We start from the raw sequence: 12,307 nt of genomic DNA, 5'->3' as shown, positions 1-12,307 counted from the left end.
CCGTCACATTTTGGTCTCCACTTTCGCGCGACATGAGCGAAAACTTTTTGACGTTTTTGTAGCCTTAAAAAGTGGCTGACGCTGTTTTTTATTTTTGGCAGTAAAAATCGGATTTCTTGTTCGGGAAGTTCTCTTTTGTCAGTTTTAGGGAAAATGAGCAATTCTCGCCATTGGCTTGGTGTTTTTTTCTGATTTGTTATTATTTTGCTTTTTTCTCACTATTGTTGCCATTTTACTTTTCTGTTTTCTTATTACATTAGCCTGCAGGTAGATCCATTCAGCATGTAGCTTGTTAAAACTATATTCAGGGATGAGAATTTCCAAAATAAATGTTTGGGACATTGTTTTAGGTTTCTTTTCTCTGTGTTGTTAAACGGGTTGTGCATAAATATAATAAATTACAGAGTAAAACCTACAGTATATACTTCTACAAAAAACAATGCGGCTAAAATAGTATGAAAAATTCCTACACCCTAATAAAAAGTCATTGTTATTGAAAATATTCTTTTACCATAAATCTCCTCACAAACATCATTCACTCAGAAACACAACAACAGCAAAAAGAGCCTTAACGAAACCAAGCTTCAGCACCACTCTTTTTGAAGGTCAGTATTGGGTCCAACTTTGTAAAAACTGGAAGATATTCTTCCTATGTTTAACATATTGCCATTTCCTATTCAAAATTAGGAACAAAGGGAAAAAGCCGATGTTCACACCACAATTTCTGTTGTCTCGTCCATTATTAGACTCGCAAGTGCACGAGTCAGGTTAAGAGCAAACCAGTAATCTTAATTGTTAAAGAGAACCACAAAAGACGGTTTTCCCAGGAGCCACCGTTCGAGCTTTGGAAAAGTCGACTGTGATTATTTTGATCTACTTATTGGAGAAATTCATTTATAAACATAACATGTCAGATATGGTGAAAAAATAGAAGTTAATTTAAAAAATAAGATGACTATGTCAGTAATTGATGAAAATATCATTGAATCGGGCTCAATCGATTTTGACAGCAGAGTAGATTGTTCGAACGAAAGCATAAGTAGCGAAGAAGCCGATCGTTCCAGTGATGATCCAGAAGGCGAACACCATGATGGCGGAATAACCGAAATATATCAAACCTGATACAACGCTCACTATCTCCAACTGAAAAAAGAAAGAGTAAAACAAAATCATTATAGCAGCATCTGCTTTTAAAGAAAAACCTCACATTATTTCAGCCTCGTTCTTAAATAAATTTCAAAAGATAATCTACCCATTGAATCGAGATGAGGTATCGTTGTGAAACATAAGATTGTGGCCATATCTTTCATTTATATTTGCTTTTTGGGAAATCAATGTATAAATCGAAGTTTAACGAGCCCGAGGTTATCAAGGAAATAATTCGATAATTCCATGTTTTCTACATTGAGGAATAGAATAAAGTTTACCTTGGTGACGAAATAGAAGATGGCGTATAAGAAAACATAAACAGCACATGCGCCAGACATCATGAACGATCTCCACCACCAGTGGTAATCCTGTGTGTAAAGGACAGAGCTATTTTATTGATGTAGTTTAAGAGGTTTCACACATGAAAATTTCTCAAAAGAAAGCAGTCATTAACTTTCACACCTAGAGGGTAAAAGTCCTTTACGGCTTATGTTCAATAAAATATTCCCTGGCCTTTTCTTTTTCAATTTCTTTTATTGTATCTCGTCCATTTCTCTCAAAAAGAAGGCATATTTTTTAAAGAAAAAGACCAGCTAAGAATCTTTCCAAACCAAAGAAAAGATCACTTACCTCACCACAGAGTTGGAAGTACACCATGACGATGGCAATTTCTGAGCAACAGATTCCAAGAATGACAAATACCAAAAACAAGAAACCAAACAAATAATAAAATTGATTCTCCCAAATCGCCTAAAACGAGAAAAATTGATACCATTATACCAATACTTCAATAATGGAAGAATTTTTTTTACACCTCATCGTCAATGTTATAAGGTTAAATAAGTTTCTCTCAAACTCGTCGCTTTCACCCTCCAAATCCCAATTGGCGAATGGAGAAATCTGACGAGTATTCATTTTTGGCGGATGAAAGATAAAACTAATTTTGGCGGGAAGAAAAATCTTCTCTTAAAGTAATTAACCCCTAAACAGAAAATCTGATGAACATTGGTCATTTAAAAAGGAACAAGTGATACTTTTATGGACCTACCTGGTTATCAAACTAATCAATGAACATTGAAACAATGAAACACATAAGAAATAACTGGTTAAAATGGAAAACAAGTGATACTTTTATGGACCTACCTGGTTATGCATTTAACACATATATAATTGATATCTACGTGAGCGTGACCATTAAACAATCATTCAGAACACAAATAGTGACGATCTATTAAAATTAGTCGTTTGTTTCTTATAAAAAAAACGTTTAGAAACCAAAATTTCATGCTCTTGAAATATTCTTTCATATTCAAGACTTCGTGAGCAAAAAAAGACTTCGTGAGCAAAAAAAAACATCTATCTCATCAAAAAATTGAGTAATTTGCCTAAGAACATTGATGTATGCTTATTAATAGTGATTCTTATAGATAAACATGCGTTTTTTGAGCCAACAAAATTTTTTTGAAAAAATCTGCTTGAGCCATCTTTTACCTATAATGGTACCCTACTTTCATGAAAAAAATCCGAAAAAGTTAATGATCCAATTTTTCACAAAGTCCAAAAACCCGTTTTTTAGCCGTTTTTTAGCCCAAAATTTGCCTAAAATTTTTTTTTTCGAAAAACGGGCTCCGTCACATTCGAGGGTTTATAGTTATGCATCTTTGTGCAAAAAATCATAAAGAATCAAAGAGCTAATCTCGAGAAAAGCTAATACCTAAGTAATTGATAATGTGCTTATAAAAAATATCGAATTTGGCAACTTATTCTATAAAAACACGCCAAGCAACCAAAATCATGTCTAAACACACACATTCTTCAAAAGTAAGCCGTCATGAGCAAATAAAACATCTATCTCATAAAAAAATTGAGTAATTTAACTAAGAACATTGATGTATGCTTCTTAATAGTGATTCTTATAGATAAACATGCGTTTTTTAAGCCAACAAAATTTTTTTGAAAAAATCTGCTTGAGCCATCTTTTATCTATGATGGTACCCTACTTTTATTCAAAAAATCAGAAAAAATTAATGATCCAATTTTTCACAAAGTCCAAAAAACCCGTTTTTAGCCGTTTTTTGGCCCAAATTTATCCAAAATTTTTTTTTCCGAAAATCGGGCTCCGTCACATTCGAGGGTTTATAGTTACACATCTTTGTGCAAAAAATCAGAAAAACTAATGAGCCAATCACGAGGAAAGCTAATAACGAACGAACGAACGAACGAACGAACGAACGAACGAACGAACGAACGAACGAACGAACGAACGAACGAACGAACGAACGAACGAACGAACGAACGAACGAACGAACGAACGAACGAACGAACGAACGAACGAACGAACGAACGAACGGACGAACGGACAAAGGTTAATTTATAGGACCCCCACCCCACCGGGGTAGGTCCAAAAAAAAACTTACCGTTAAAATAAAGAACAGTTCAATGAAGACAGCTCCGAACGGTAAAATGCCAGCCATCAGAACTCTACGGAGAAGAAAGGAAAAGCAACAATTAAATAATATTAATTATGTGTTGCAGTGAAGGCAGTAAATTTGTTGTTGTTTACAGAGTAAGTGCTAATCTTTGGTCCAAACAAGGTAACCGAAGCGCACGAAAATTCGTCTTCAAGAACATAGGATTCAACTTACCCAATAAAAGGGTGCATGTACCAAACTTGATCGGGCACTTGTCTTGGAATTTGATTGGTTCGTACGGAATGTGTGTATGGCTGAAAAAGATAAAATCATCCAACAATCAAGATCGAGCTACTATTACAAGAGAAAGAAATTTATCAAAAGTCTTCTTTCTGGGCGAACTTACAGCTTTTCTGTATCCAAAGAAGTAGCCAAGATAAACAAGAGGGATGGAAATGCCGAACCACAAGCAAAATAAAGCAATCATCGTGGTAAATGGTATCTGAAAGAACAAAATAAATCATTAGTCAACCGTGGAATAGAAAGGGGTTACACATTATCCATTGAATGGCCAAGAAAAGTGACGACTTTCATTCTTTTTTTGAATAACCGTTTAATATTATTTTCATAGTAGACTTGAGACTGATTTGAGATTCACATGAAAAGTCCCCACTGAAAACTCAGTTAAAAGGTGTATAGTGAAAGAAAAATATATAAAACGCACTCAATATGTTTTTGCATTCTTTGCTTTGAGGAGTTATAGTGAACTTACAGCACCCGATGATTGTTTTCCCCATAAGAAGAAGTTCAGGAAGAACGCGATGGAGAAGACGATTCCAGGGAACAATAAACCAGTCTATAGGTGGAAAAGATCGGTTAATCAGTACGAGTGTCTTTAGATTGCTGTACACTTCTATTGCTGTATTGTACCAATGACACACACAGTAAATAATAAACAGTTTCAAAACCAATAAAGGTCCATGTGTATAGGAGAACTTCCATCGACATATGATGATAAAGGGGAGTTCAAAATAAAATACTCACAGTAAAAGCAGCGCGTTTCCAGTGAAGTCCCTTCAATGTTTTATACAAACGTGCAGAATAATATCCAGCAAAAGTTCTAAAGTGAAGAACAAAAAGAATGTTTGTATCATTGAATTTCAAATGTTCGTCCATATTCAAGAAATTGCATTGAATTACTACTCTCGAGATTTTTGAGCCCTTACAATGACAAGATGAACTTTTGTGACTTTGAGGATATTTAAAAAGTTTGGAAAAGAACCATTATTGGTTGCATCCACCCGGCACCATTTATGCATCAGTTTCCCTTGGGTTAAGTTATGGACCACTTACCCCATGAAGACGTAGAGGAAGATGATGGCAGTCGCCAGGCTTCCACGACTCGCTGGTGATAACATACCCAACATGGCAAATACTAAAGTAACAAAAAAATAGTGTTAGAAATACAAAGTACAGTGAAGACTCCATAACTCGAGCACACACGGGGAAAACAAATTTGTGATATAGAGCAAGGTTTATAGGGTGTTAAGGGCTAACTGATGGGACGATAAAACTTGTCCCAGTTAAGGAGACATTCGAGTCATATAGGTTCCAGTTTAAGAGACTGTTATGTATTATTCCGATAATCAATAAATTTACTACAAAATCAAGTTCAATACACAGACAGCCAAGAACGAATTCAGAAGATTTATATTGAGGGATAGTATTTGATCAATAATCATTGTAAAAACTATGAGTAAAAGCTAAACAGTTCTTCTAAAGATGTTGCTTTTTTGGAGAAAGAAAAGAAATATACCAATAGTGATAAGGACCATGCAAAAGACTTGAACACCAGAACCAATGAGAGCTGATAAAATCATGGGATAGCGTGGTGGACGGAAGACATCACCGTGGACTAATTTCCATCCAGTCTCTTCCAAGGCCTCTTCCTACAAAAGAGAAGTAAAATTAAAATAACACACGTCTCTTATTGTGAGCAAAATTTAAAATGAAAGTAAATTGAAATTCAAAACTTCAAAAAATAGGAATGAATACTTAGGAAGTTAGATGCTTACTAAATCATCGTCTTTGTTATAGTTTGCGATATCCCTCCGTAACGTTCGAATGATGATCATAGCCAAAAGACCTGAGTAAACAAAATATAAATACAAACATATAAAATTGACTTTCAAGAAACAATGAAAATAAATATATTAGAAAAGATGAATGAGCCTTACGACATACCAGTTAAGAAAAGAACGATGACAATAGAGTTAATGATAGCAAACCAATGAACTTGTACATTGCTCATCTGAAGGTAAGTGTCCCATCGTGTTGACCAACGAATCTCACTTTCCTGAAAAAGCAAAAGGAGAATAATAAGTCTGCCCCTTAATGACTACCACTACTTTTCGCAAAATGTTTCTACCCCAGGAAAACTGCCATTTTATCAGAACTTTCACAAGACAAAAATGTAAAACTGCTTTTTTCAATAAATCACTTACTTCCCAATGTACTTCATATGAGAATTGCACTTCATTTTCACCTGAAAAAAAGTAAAACGATAGTCATTATTAATATAATCGTCAGCCGTGCAAAATTACTCGAATCTGATTGGTTTAGAGGAGTGCGATTAATCGTTAATTCATGATATGCACCATTGCAATGTCTTCCGTTCCACCCAGTAGCTCATTGGTTGAAAGTGACGTAATAACTGACTATACGTCACTTTCAACCAATCAGCTACTGGGTGGAACGGAAGACATTGCAATGGTGCATATCATGAATTGCACTATTACCACTTTTTGCACTATTCGGCGGGGGGACACTTTTGTCCCCTTATTCTTTTCTCTCCCAAGTCCTGTGTCAGAGACTTTTTTTTACTATATAATAAAAAACAAAGACATTTTTTTTCTTCAATATAAAAAAGAACAAAGAAATTTTACGTTACAATAGCTTCTTTTAATTGAAAACAAAGAAAAATTACACTGCAATGTTTTCTTTTTAAACAAAAGAAAAAAAGGAGGTTTTCGAATGTTTACAAAAATATAAAAGTTAGAAAAAGATTCTTTTTAAAACTATTTACTGACGATTACCTCGGAATCGTATGTTTTGTCGTGCAATTAACGATTAATCACTCGTAAAAAAGGAGAAAATACCGTAATTTGCACTCGTCCTTCGGACTCGTGCAAATTACTATTTTCTCCTTTGTTACTCGTGATTAATCGTTAATTGCACTCCAAACCATACGATTACTAGTACTAATACCCCAGGAGCATGATTTTGGTATGTTATTAGTCCGGGAGCAAAACCTGAAAAATGGCATTTTGCTTAACCCAAGATTCTACAGGATAAACTATACATTTTTGGAATCCTTAACTATCCAAGTTTATGAAATGGTCGGTCCCCAAAGCTAACTCCTGGTCAATTTTTCATACTGTGCCCGAGTTTAGTGGGTACTTTTTACCCTTTGTAAGGATTTCTTAAGGAAAATATCTTTCCATGTTTGATATAATTTGCTAATCTCATGAATAAATTGACCAATTGCTTTGAAACTTTGCCAAAAGTTTCAAGATAGATTGGTGATCATCATTGGCAAAAAGGTTTTCCGAAAAATTATTGTTGGGGGTTTACCTGGGGGAAAATAGGGAAAGTTTGGGTATTTTCACTGAATTTTGACACTTTATAAGACTGGGACCTACCAAAACAACTTTTAATGAGGCACAAACTTTGTGTTATGTTATAATTTGATGCGATACACCAGAAACATTATTTAGTATTATTGTAACTGTATTTAGTATTATTTTCGACGCTTGAGGGGGTAAAAATGCCCATTTTATTGAATTTTTGCATAATTTGTGCAATTTTCAATACTTATCTCGCTTAAAATATCTTCGAGAATAGTTTTAACTTGATCTTTGTGTAATATACACTAGAAAATTAAAATGCTGACTTGAAACTCTCACATACAGGGTGCAGTTGGACAAACCAGGGGGGTAAAATTGCCAATAAGCAAAAGTGCTTATTTAAGGAGATATAGGATTTGGCTCCCGGACTATATTTTGTGCCAGAGTATTTCAACTTACAAAGACCATCTTTCTAAAAGAATCAAAATATATTTAACAGCAAAGTTTAAATTCTAAAATCAAAATAAATAGAAGAGTTCTCAACCAAAGTAGAATCTTCAGTATTACCTTGGTTGATGATGAGTGGTTTACTTTCTGCATTGCTTGGGAATGCACACGTGTTGGCTTTAGCTTTCTTTATATTTGAGATACTGCAAATAAGATATTTTCGAGATATAAGAAATATTTCATCAAAAGTGAATAAATCAAACTCACTACACCTTGAAGTGATTAAAAAAAACATGCTTACCTTGATGCTTCGACCTGGAAACCAACCACTCGAAATACACTCCTACAAAGAAGAAAACATTACTTTTGAAGAACTGTAAGAAAATACCTCATCCTAGTCTACTTTTCTTAGGTAATTTGAGAGGTTTTGAACAAGGAAAACTTGAAAACTCATTGGGGTGCTGATACTTTAACATTTTTGTATGAAAGAAAACAAATACTTACTTCTCAGTGTCATTGTTATATTTGATAGTCATTCGAAGGTGATTGTTCAATATAGCTTTCTATAATATAGTTATAACCAAAAAAAGTTTAGTTTATAAAAGGTGGGATAATTTATTGACTTGTCTGATTAATCTACAGAACACTAAACATAGAACATATAAACGAGTCCACGAACCCATTAAGAGCTGTATTCTTTAAGAACCAGGCAGTTTTGGAAATCTTGTTAGTATGTATGTTAATCTAGTTTGCCTTCATTTTTGGATATTTGGTAGACAATAGTTAAAAACTCTGAATCCCAAATTTTTGGGTCCCAAAAACCCATAATGGCAGCTTGAGGGCTGGTTGAAGTTTTGGCTATTTTTGCCAAGTCTGAAAGTCTTTGACAGAAAATATTTTAAGTTGCAGCTAAGGTCACATGGATTTCTTTTGATTTTCTGAAAGCACTCAAAATAAAGTGTCAAAAAACGAAAAAAAACTATAATGGCAGCCTAGACCGGAAACAAAAATATTTATAAAAATATACAGTCATTAAGATGTGACAGAAACAAATATAATAAAAAACTTTTTAAAGCTAATTCTTGGTTGAAATTTCTCATTTTTTATTATTTGAAGATCAAGCTCCATCAGATTTCAGATTTGATGGTTTATGGCTTTGTACAAAAAATCTGAAAGTTAAAGATTCAATCATAAGTGAACAACAAATGAACAAAAAGCTTATGATCGCAAAGGTGAGGGCTGAATTCAAAAATCAAAATATGATATCAAAGCTTACATTATCTGTTGTATAAAAACCAAGTTTGTATCCATGTTGTGGCTGAAAAAAGAGTTAAGTAAAGAGGAATTGTTGTAGTTTTTCATGCAAACACCATACACGGTCCTTAAAGGGAAGAGTTGGTTAGTTTGGTGAAATACAATCTAAAGATATGAAATGTCTGTTTACAATCTTTTTGCACCTCATACCTTGATTCCTTCCCTCAAGTCAGCTGCAGGCAGATTATCAATGATCCTAAAAACAAAAAAAAGTTTATAAATAGGGGGGGGCTGTTTCTGTTCCGAGGTCAAGTTATTGGGAATAGCTCCAAAAATAATAGAGCTTTTGCCATGAAATTTTCTGTAATTCCTAACTTTTATTTATCTTCAAAATAAAAAAAATTTGACACCTAAAAATTTTCACACCTTGAGCATGATGATATTTCTGACAGCAAGGTGTCAAATTGACACTCTTCCAATACAAATTTATTTTTTATGTCAAATATATTATCGTTTAAATCATAATTTATTGAATATTTAGGATAAAATAAGCATTTTAAACTCAGGCAACTTTTTTCTAAAGCCTTTGTTAGAATACAATAGCTATTTATGAGAACAAAGGAAATTTAAGGTTTTTGCTCACTTTGGACATGATGAGTAACGTCATCAAAAAAAATGTTTTGTCAAAAGTTACTTTATGTAACAAGGATCTTGTGTACCAAATTTCATCCAAAAAGACCCACTAGATCAAAAGTTAAGGGGTGGTACAGGAAAAGCCCCCCCCCTAGTTTTAAACCGCCTCTAAAAGCCTAGGTTGATTAGGTAATATCACATTAAACTTAATTACATAGAATGAATGTTGAAGAGCAAACTCACATGTGGATTGAATAGTCTTCTTTGATTCTCTCCATGAAAGCTTTTGATTGAGATCCTGAAAGCTTCTTGGAAGGACATAGAAATGTGCATGGTAGTGGTTTCCCTGCTTCAAGCTAAGGCCAAAAAAAAAAGTAGTTTTGTTTCCGGAAATGCGGGTGAGGAAAAAAAATCTCACCCGGGCGGCCGGAAAATATTTTTTTTTTTCAATTTACCTAGAAAAACTCTAATTGACGTGTACGAAAAAATAATCCAGGTTCGATGTCTCTTTACTTGAAAAAACGAAATTTTAAGAAGAAGCTGTACTCTAAGGTAATTCTATACAACAACATAAAACAGGAAAGTAGAAAACATTTGTGACAGAAGATTTTCTTTTTCAAAACACAAGTGACATACGTAAATCTTTGAATACAATCGTTAAATGGATCGTAAAATCGTAAAATGGAAAATAAACTCTTTATAAATCTTTGAATACAATCGTTAAATGGATCGTAAAATCGTAAAATGGAAAATAAACTCTTTATGTATCTTTTTTATTGCGACGAGCTCGCTGTTTTTTTCTATTTGCGGCCGGGTGAGATATATTTTTTCCAAAAAAAAGTTCACCCGGCCGATTTCCGGAAACAAGACTACTTTTTTTTTTGGCCTAAAGATAAAAGATTAAAAATTTATAAAATAATTTGTCGTAGATATTAGCAAATCAAATTTATCTTAAAATTTAAATCGGGTCACACCAGAGAAAGGAACATCCACCTTACCTTGTATGGTGTATTTACAATTCGATCACCTCTCAAAATCTCACCTAGTGCAAGAAGATGAAAATTATACAACAAAATAATTATGAGATGAATATTGTAATTCAAAACCTAGTGTAAGAAGTTTGAAATTATATCTGATTATATAATAAAGCAAATGATACTTTTATAGGCCTACCTGCTTATGCATTTATTAACACATATAATTGATATCTATGTGAGCGTAACCGTTAAACAATCATTCAGAACACAAATAGTGACAAATTAAATTTTGTCGTTCGTTTTCATCATTGATTGTCGGGGCCGTGCCCGTTGGGGTGGTATTAAGCAAGGGGGTTGGGAGGGAGAGAATATCTATCTCATCTAATAAAATTTGAGTAATTTGGTTAGGAAAATATTGATCTAAGCTTATAAATATTGATTCTTATGGATAAATAATCAATTTTTTAGGCTAAAAATTTTTTTTGTAAAAATTTGCTTCAGCTATCTGGCTATCTTTTACCAATGATGGTACCTAATTTCATGCAAAAAAATAGGAAAAATTAATAATCCAGTTTTTAACAAAGTCCAAAAAACCCTTTTTTAACGTTTTTTTGGCTGGAATTTGCCCCCAAAATTCTTTTTTCGAAAATTGGCCTACGTCAGGTTTATAGTTACGCACCTTTGTTCAAAATATTATAAAGAATGAATAAGCCAATCTCAAGAAAAGCTATGTAATAACTAAGTAATAGGTAATGTGCTTATAAAAAAATATTGACTTTGTAAAAACACGTCTAGTAACCAAAATTTCACGCCTAAACATTCACATTCAAGGACTGACTGACTGACTGACTGAGGTTAATTTATAGAGCCTTGTAATTCCAACAACCTTTTCAAAACCTCTATGAGCATAGGCTGGATATAGGTTAAACATTTGAGTAAAGATTAATACTAACTTACCTAAATTTTCAGGTACATAATGTTTTTTTGTTGGCTCACAGAAAGCAAGTGTGTAATAATCATAAGGAAGCTGTGTTTTGATACTGGTCATCTTGACAGCCTAAAAATGCATTAAATCATTTTGTTGTGGTTTCTCATGGATTATAAAACATTATCACTAACAATGTTTTGTATAGAAATCCTATGAAATAGTTCAATGTTTTTCATCTTTAATGTCACATTCTAAAAAGCAACACACCCAAGAAATCAAATTTGAAAAAGAGTGCCTCTACCCGATACCTCGCTGTCCTTCAAAAAGCGCCAAACCCTAATTAGAATACAGAAGATTCTTGAAAGTTTAATAAACTAAAAATTACTAAATTAGATTTCAGTCTGTTTTAATAAGTTTTCGTTTCAAAAAGAAGTTGGTTAAGAAAGTAGGTGGTTTTGCCCTTTAATAGTTACCTTTGGGTAAATTTCTTCTCCTTCGGCAAATTCATGTGGTGCAACTCCAGGAACATAAAATGAAGCCACATTTTGTAGACAAAGGAAAAAAGTTAAAATTCTTAACATCTTTTTATCCTGAAAGAAAAACACCAATTAGTAATTGGAAAGCATTGAATGCAAAAAAAGCATTGCCATTTTGGAAATCCAATTCCGTCGGATAGTGCCACATAGTGATTCAATTAGGGAATAATGGTCAGGTATGTGTTGTCTAGGTTTTGGAAACCAATGCTCTCACACATCAGGGGAAAGTCACTTGATGCCAGATAAAGTCATGATATTACCTTCAACTATTTTTGCCCCCGCAGGAGCGTAGCGACGAGGAGGCACTCATAGTTTCACGCATAGATATTGGACTGGAATCTCAAAA

The 12,307-nt window shown here is 33.6% G+C and overlaps 1 protein-coding gene across 1 annotated transcript; it reads right to left on the bottom strand.

Moving 5' to 3' along the window:
* Window positions 1–332: 332 nt before the first annotated feature.
* LOC136805787 (transmembrane 9 superfamily member 4-like) lies at window positions 333–12,036 on the bottom strand. The gene is made up of 22 exons (XM_067062347.1): window positions 11,899–12,036; window positions 11,455–11,554; window positions 10,519–10,562; window positions 9,764–9,876; window positions 9,098–9,143; window positions 8,910–8,951; window positions 8,138–8,196; window positions 7,935–7,976; window positions 7,754–7,836; window positions 6,065–6,105; window positions 5,805–5,916; window positions 5,636–5,706; window positions 5,377–5,509; window positions 4,914–4,995; window positions 4,605–4,680; window positions 4,333–4,416; window positions 3,967–4,062; window positions 3,795–3,874; window positions 3,567–3,630; window positions 1,780–1,899; window positions 1,428–1,517; window positions 333–1,143 (listed from the first exon to the last, which is right to left on the bottom strand). The coding sequence occupies exons 1-22, from the start codon at window positions 12,004–12,006 to the stop codon at window positions 994–996; spliced, it is 1,836 nt and encodes a 611-aa protein (XP_066918448.1). The 5' UTR covers window positions 12,007–12,036; the 3' UTR covers window positions 333–993.
* Window positions 12,037–12,307: the final 271 nt, after the last annotated feature.

Source organism: Clytia hemisphaerica, unplaced genomic scaffold (assembly GCF_902728285.1).
Source record: "Clytia hemisphaerica strain Z4C2 unplaced genomic scaffold, Clytia hemisphaerica genome assembly, whole genome shotgun sequence".
Taxonomy (NCBI): domain Eukaryota; kingdom Metazoa; phylum Cnidaria; class Hydrozoa; order Leptothecata; family Clytiidae; genus Clytia; species Clytia hemisphaerica.
The sequence above is the reverse complement of the archived record's forward strand: the minus strand, read 5'-3'. Positions and strand labels throughout refer to the sequence as shown.